We start from the raw sequence: 6,784 nt of genomic DNA on the forward strand, positions 1-6,784 counted from the left end.
CTTCCAGAACCTGTCAATATCGGTGTGGTAAATCGAGCTTACCTAACTTCCTCACCACCCCTTTAATGGATGTTGGTGCGGAGTTTGTGCAGTAGTAAAGTGATCTTTGCTAATGTATTTAATGTTTCTCTTATATTCTGATACTACTGATAGTACACCACTGAATATTGGTTAAGTGTATTTTAGAGTTTAACTTGATTGTTTATTCTGTGACATATCTGAATTTTCATTTTGTTTTTTGTAAATGTTCTTCGTTCCCATCAATATTGTGCCACATTTCATTTGACGTGTATTTCCTATTTTCTCAATTTCAGTTATTGTAGCCTACAAGTACTCGAACTATATTTCAAATGTCTATAATGAGCATGTCATCTACCAAACAGTGACAATAGCTTATGTTGGGTACACTATGACTAGCAATGCAGCCTCGGGGTGAATGTATCATTCATTATAAACAATTGATTACATTTGTATTAATACTGACAGATGTCATTCTGGTGAATGATGTGTACATTCATTGACTTTTTAGTTAAGTTATTGATCTAAACACTTCTTCACAGCTGACAACTGAAATGGATGTTGAAGGAATATAAAGGCCTGGGATGAGTCCAGAGGTTTGTGTTGCTCTTTGATTTCTGTGGTCTGTGTCATCTGATGTCATGCAGCCTGTAATCCAATCAGGGAAGGAGAGAGTGTAATCCAAGTTAATCCTACATCCAGAGAGAGAGAGAGAGAGAGAGAGAAACCTAGGATAGGGATGGTCATTAAGAGAGACAGAAACAGTTGAGGGACAGCAGTAATCTCTGAACTCGGCTTCATCGGTGAGGAAATGAGCAAAACACACTGCTGCAGAGTTCTTCTGTTGTGGAGTGTGTCTGTCTTCTCCTGTAATTCTGTCCATCTATCTGTCTGATCTGTTCTGATCTGATCTCGTCTGACAGCTGCCTGCCTGCATCCTGAACCCTCGCTGTAAGGGATACCTCTCCATGGAGACGCACTCCCAAAGGTAGGGGAGGGCTTTAAGGGAAAGGAGACCCTCACCTCGATGGAGCAACAAGTCAAGAGAGAGAGGATGAAGAAGGAGAGACCGTAGCTGTGGAGGGATAAGAGGGAAGGCCTTACCTGACAAGAGGGGTGGAAATCAACAGAAGGAGGGAAGAAGAGGAAAGAGTTGGATGAAGTAGTGCATTTGTCAGGTAGGAACATTGTTTTTAAAGTTAATTATCAGCAAAACAAGACATAAATGAGCTGTAGCAACACTGAAGCGTTTTATTTCCCAGCTTTTGTTTGACCTGTCCGTGCAGTTGCAGGATGGGTTATGATCTGGAGAGGTTTGTGGGCTATGTGAATGAGGGTCTTCTGTGCTGTGTGTGTCGAGACGTGTTGGAGCGCCCCCTCCAGGCGCCCTGTGAACATGCCTTCTGCAGCACCTGCATCAGCAGCTGGCTGCTCCATCACCACTCCTGTCCCGAGGACAGACTTCCACTGGACATCAGCAGCCTCAAACCGCTGTACAGGTCTGTGTACAACTCTGAGCGCGTGTGTCCTCTATTAGGTCTCCATTGTTATAGTTCATTCTTATGGGGAGATGCTACAGGCTAACAGAGTAAGAATTTAACAGCGATGACTTTGATCTAGGCAGTTCTATTCTGAAATGATGTGTTTAAATATGCAAATTGGGCAATTTCTTATCAAATATATACACTATTTTTTTTTTATCAATCGATAAATCATAACCATGATGTCAGGAAATTAAATGTTACATAAATCAGGCTATGAATGATACCTGAACAAAAAAAAAAAAAACTGTTTAGGACAGGTTGATTGTTAAACAGTTTGGCTGATTATCAGATCAGATATTCAGCATTTTTCTGATGACTGGAAACAAGGTTTTTTTTCTTTTTATCTGACAAAATAGATACATTTTAAAATGTGCTACTTTGGCTCTGATGCAGCATGCAATCTGCAAAGTAACTAGTAACGAAAGTATCACATACATGCAGTGGAGTAGAGGTTCAATATTTGGCTCCAAACTGTAGCGGAGTTGAGTACATGTACTTCGTTACATTCTATCACTGTGTCTTTCTACTATTCATTGGGGTCACACATGTACACGTCTCTCTGGTTCTTATGTCTCTAATACTCTGTTTGTGTTTGTTGACAGGTACATGCGTAATGACCTGACCCGTTTGCAGATCCGTTGTGTGAATGCTGGGCAGGGCTGTGAGGCGGTCTGCTCGCTGGAGAGCCTGCACACACATGAGGATGAGTGCGAGTTTGCCTTCGTATCCTGCTCTAACACAGGTAAGAAGCCTCCAACCAAAGGGGTTACTTTTACCTACCTGTTCTTATAATGATGACTGCACGTAAATCCCAGCAGAGCTTCTCATAACTCGATCATGAGGATGAGAACTGTCAGGTGTGTTCTTGCTTGGTTGGAATGAAAACCTGCAGCCACATGGCCCTTTACTGGATCAGTTTGACACCGCTGATCTAAAACAATGCATTATGTATTTTGTATGGAAAAATCAAAGTAACTAGTAACTATAGCAAATGTAGTCAAGTAACAGGAACAGTATTTCCCTCTGAAGAGAAGTGGCATGAAGTGGATTTACCTCAGTACAAGTACATTCACAATACTTTAATGTTCTTTGCAGTGATAAAATGTATTCAGTGCATTTCCTCAAGTACTGTGATTGAGTACAAATTTTATGTACTTTCCTTGAGTATTTTCATTTTCTGCTGCTTTATTGTCCCACTTCATTTTAAAAACTCTTTACTCAACTACATTGATTTGATAGCTTTAGGTACAAGCTACTTTACAGATTGTATGATGCATCAGAGTCAAAGTATTTCAAATTAATTTATCCTGTTGATAACTTGGTGTTTTTTTAACTGCTTATCAAACCATCATATACAGAATATACATACATGTAAAAATGTATTTGTATACAATTTTACTTTTACTTTTTTGATTTTAAGTACATTTATATTTCACTAGCAGAGTTTGTATAAGCGTCTTTCACTTTTTCCAAGGTAACATTTTAATTTTAACACGATATCTTTACTTTTATGACCTGAGTCTGACCTTTACAGTACTTTGTTACTTTCTGTCACTGGTCTTTTACAATGATTATGGGTCGTGTTTGTGTTCGTTAAATGGTTGTCCATGTGGATGTGTGGCACATGAAGGTAACGTGACACCTGTGTGTGTGGGAGCAGCAGGTGGCACTTCTGTTGCCATGGCTACATCCCAAACTAGCGCACCTATGGGAGCTGAAAGCCCCCCGTAGACCTCACACAGAGTGCATTCAGGGTCAACTTTCCATCACTCTTTCATGAGCGAGTTTAAAGTGGATATGTACATACAAGCATGTGCTCTTGTGCTCACGACGCGTCTGTAACCTGTCATTGGCAGGTGGAGAGTACATATGTTACCACTGTGGTAGGTACAGTTATACAGTGTGTGCATGCAGTGTGGCTTTAGTGCAGTGTTTAATACTACACAGCAGCATACAGTTTTACACAAAATATATCTGTTGCTGTCTGGAAGCCCTTTTCCACCAGCTACAGAAAAAAGTTTGGAGGAAAACTAACCTTGACGAAAAGAAATCTGCATGCTAAACTGTGATTATTAGATTTAAAAGTGACACATATGAGATTGAATGTCAAGTTGAAATCATGAGATTTAACATTGTTACTATGAGATCAAAACTCTTATTTATGGGATAAATGTCTAAATGATGAGCATTTATATGATATCAAAGATAATCTCATAATTTGTCCTTTTATATGACTTTTCATCACATAATAGGGAACTTTATCTCACAATTTGACTTCTTTCAATCTCAATTATGAGTTTTTATGTCATAATTATAACTTACCATGGGCATATTTTCTTCTATCAAGACTAAGTTTTCACTATTTCTTTTTTTAACTAGCAGTAATGGTCTTCCAGTCTACTACGATCTGTGTGAAGCTTTTTGTTTTTATAATTATCCTTGAATGGTGTCCTTGCTTTCCTCCATCAGCTTAAAATCTCTGACCAAAGAACAAATATAATTGGAAATAGATAAGAATAGTTTATGCCATCCCAGATGCTGTCAGGATAACATGAAACATGAATAAATCACATACCCAAGATATAAAACACAGAATAAGATACATGTCATTCATCTCACACAAAACACACTTTCTAACGATGACTATTTGGTTTAGGGAATACATATCAGAAGAGAAAGATCTCTATTGTCTGATTTATTTCATGCCTCATGAAACTAAACAAACAAACTGTCTTTCATGACTGAATAAACTCAGTTTAGTGAGTAAATACAGACCCACTTGAGAAATATTTAAGAACTCTTCCTCTCCTGTCTGTAGTCTTATGACTTGTAAGACATGTGAACCGGGTACATGGTTGCTTCACATGAGGCCTGTCCATCTCTGTCCTCTCAGGTTGTCCTGTGCAGGTAGAGAGGCGGGGCTTGGAGGCTCACCTGTCCGAATGTAACTTCCGCAGCAGGGAGTGTCCTAATGGCTGCGGCCACACCCTTCTCTCCATCGACCAATCGCATCACAACTGTGTGGCAGAGCTGCGCACCGAAGTGGAGATGCTCAGGTATGTGTATCCATTCTCACTCTCTCCCCCAAAGTCCTGAACACAGAGCAAAGTTGGTTTGTTTTTTTTTTTAATTCACATTTGTGTCTCATTAAATATTCACGGCAGGGCGGAGATGTTGTGCAAGGTGGAGGAGGTAAGACGAGAGATGGAGTCGAGGCTGGACTCACAGAGGAGACACATGGTGCAGAAAGAGTCGCAGCTGAAGAACGAGGTGGAGGAGCTCAAGGTGACATCTCCATCCTTCTCATGTATACCTAACAGGCTTGACGTGAAGATTTAGGGTGATGGCACATTACTTCAGTTCCCACTTGAGGACACGTTAATTTCCCTTGAGTTTAGTTTAATTTAGAACTTCACGAGATTAAATAAACACAACATGAAACACTGAACAGGTTACTTATCAACTAGTAGGATAAGTTTGTGCTGTGAAACCAACGTTGACGCATGTTCTGTTGTCTTGCGTCATCTCCATCCAGGGTCAGCTGTCCCGTGTGATGTGCGACATGCGGGCCCTGTTAGGAGCAGAGCGTCTGAGGAGACAGGAGCTGGCAGAGGCAGAGCTGGAGAAGAGGGAACTGCTGGAGCTCCTCAGAGACCTGCAGCCAACCAGGAGTCAGCATCCCCTCGAACAGGCAGCCAGGGAGCAGCATCAGGAGGACCAGCAGACGTCTGGGTGGGAACTACACGCCGAGCTGACGAGACACCAGCAGAGAGAGGCGTCTTTACACGCCTCCAGTCTTTCGCTACATTCAGCTCAGGGCTTAAACGTGTCGGGTCCACCTCCATCACCTCAGCTGGGAGAGGGGTCGCGCAAGGGAGGAACCAGGAGCCTGACTCTGGACTGCATCAAGAGGAAGAGCCGGGAGGTGACGGTCATCTGAGAAGACGGGACTGGTGGGAGGATTGGCCAAACCAGAAAAGATTTCTTTTTTTTTATATTTGGTTGTTTAAAACAAGAATTTACCTCTGAAACTGTAATGTCTGCCCAGTAGGTTCTGTAGTTTCTGGCATTTACAGTCATAGATTTTTGGGATTTTGAAAAATGACAGTTGAAGGAGAACAAAACATTCAGTCTATGTACGCTGTTTGAAAGAAATGAGTGGTCTCTTGATTGTAGGCTAATGAGATACTGCAGACATTCATTCACTTGGTAGACTCACCCCTGATCATTTATGCAAACTGATTATTCTGTAATGTCAATTATTTTGTGTCCTTCAGGTTTGAAATAAAAACAGTTACCTCGAGTAATTTTCTTGTTTCTTTGGATCAAATTATTCCTAGTTTCCTCATCATTTGCTTGATTGGTGTCTTGCAAAACCTAGTCCACAACTTTACATTTTTAACTGACCTAAAATGTTCAAAATTGTTTGTTGACTCAGAATTAGTAATCTTCCATAGGTGTCAGTCTAAATCAGGGGTGCATCTGAGCAAAGCAGGCAGAGGTTCACAGAAAAAGCTGCAAAATGAGAGATCTTGGGGTCCTTCTTTGCACTTTAACAATACAAGAGGCGTTTGCTTCTGACCAGTTGCCGACCATTAAGTTTCAGTTTTGGCCCTCCAAGAGGAAATTGGCCACAGTTTGGCCTAAGGTCAATTTGTGGTGAACACCTGATGTGTTTTGGTTGTGATCATCTCAATGAAGACTACAGAACAGCATTAGAGATTTTGCAAAAAATGAGATTTAATAATCCAGCAAAGATGTAAATCCTTGTGCAGATTTTGTTTATGTATTTGTCTGGTTGCCTTTTTACCAGTAATTGATCAGTTAAATCAGTTGAAATTTTTCCCTTTGTTAGTTACAGTTTCAGACTCTCTCCAACCTCCTTAAACTTGTTTCTGAGGGTAATTTGTTTGCTAAAAAAGGGGCAAGAGACACAGTAAACAGAGTTAAAAATAGATTTGATTGCTAGCATTTTTTCCCAGAAAGTGTCTAGAGATATTGCAATATCATTATTGTGAATTCACCTGAACACAATAATTGTGTAGTAAAAATGTGATGTCACAACAGCCTCAAACTGCATGTGTTGCTTACAATCTAGTCTTTGACATTAGTATGATTACTTGGATGTTCTGGTGCTGAGGGTGGAAAACGCTGTCTGTAGTTCAGGAATTTTACACAAAATTCTTGGTTTAACTTTTTTAAAACATGACACTTGTTGGTAA

General features: G+C 40.4%; 1 protein-coding gene across 6 annotated transcripts; it reads left to right on the top strand.

Annotated features, from left to right (window-relative positions):
- Positions 1-37: 37 nt before the first annotated feature.
- On the top strand, positions 38-5,922 carry rnf41l (ring finger protein 41, like). 6 transcript variants are annotated; one of them, XM_037074567.1, is made up of 8 exons: positions 61-170; positions 561-614; positions 942-1,196; positions 1,305-1,517; positions 2,165-2,304; positions 4,456-4,618; positions 4,727-4,847; positions 5,098-5,922. In XM_037074567.1, the coding sequence occupies exons 4-8, from the start codon at positions 1,312-1,314 to the stop codon at positions 5,500-5,502; spliced, it is 1,035 nt and encodes a 344-aa protein (XP_036930462.1). In that variant the 5' UTR covers positions 61-170; positions 561-614; positions 942-1,196; positions 1,305-1,311; the 3' UTR covers positions 5,503-5,922. The 6 variants fall into 6 exon arrangements, with proteins under 6 accessions (XP_036930466.1, XP_036930462.1, XP_036930464.1 ...); XM_037074569.1 differs by lacking the exon at positions 561-614 and adding an exon at positions 666-821 and having other exon boundaries at positions 61-114; XM_037074568.1 differs by having other exon boundaries at positions 70-114.
- The last annotated feature ends 862 nt before the right edge of the window (positions 5,923-6,784 follow it).

Source organism: Acanthopagrus latus, chromosome 17 (genome assembly GCF_904848185.1).
Source record: "Acanthopagrus latus isolate v.2019 chromosome 17, fAcaLat1.1, whole genome shotgun sequence".
In the NCBI taxonomy this organism is placed as follows: domain Eukaryota; kingdom Metazoa; phylum Chordata; class Actinopteri; order Spariformes; family Sparidae; genus Acanthopagrus; species Acanthopagrus latus.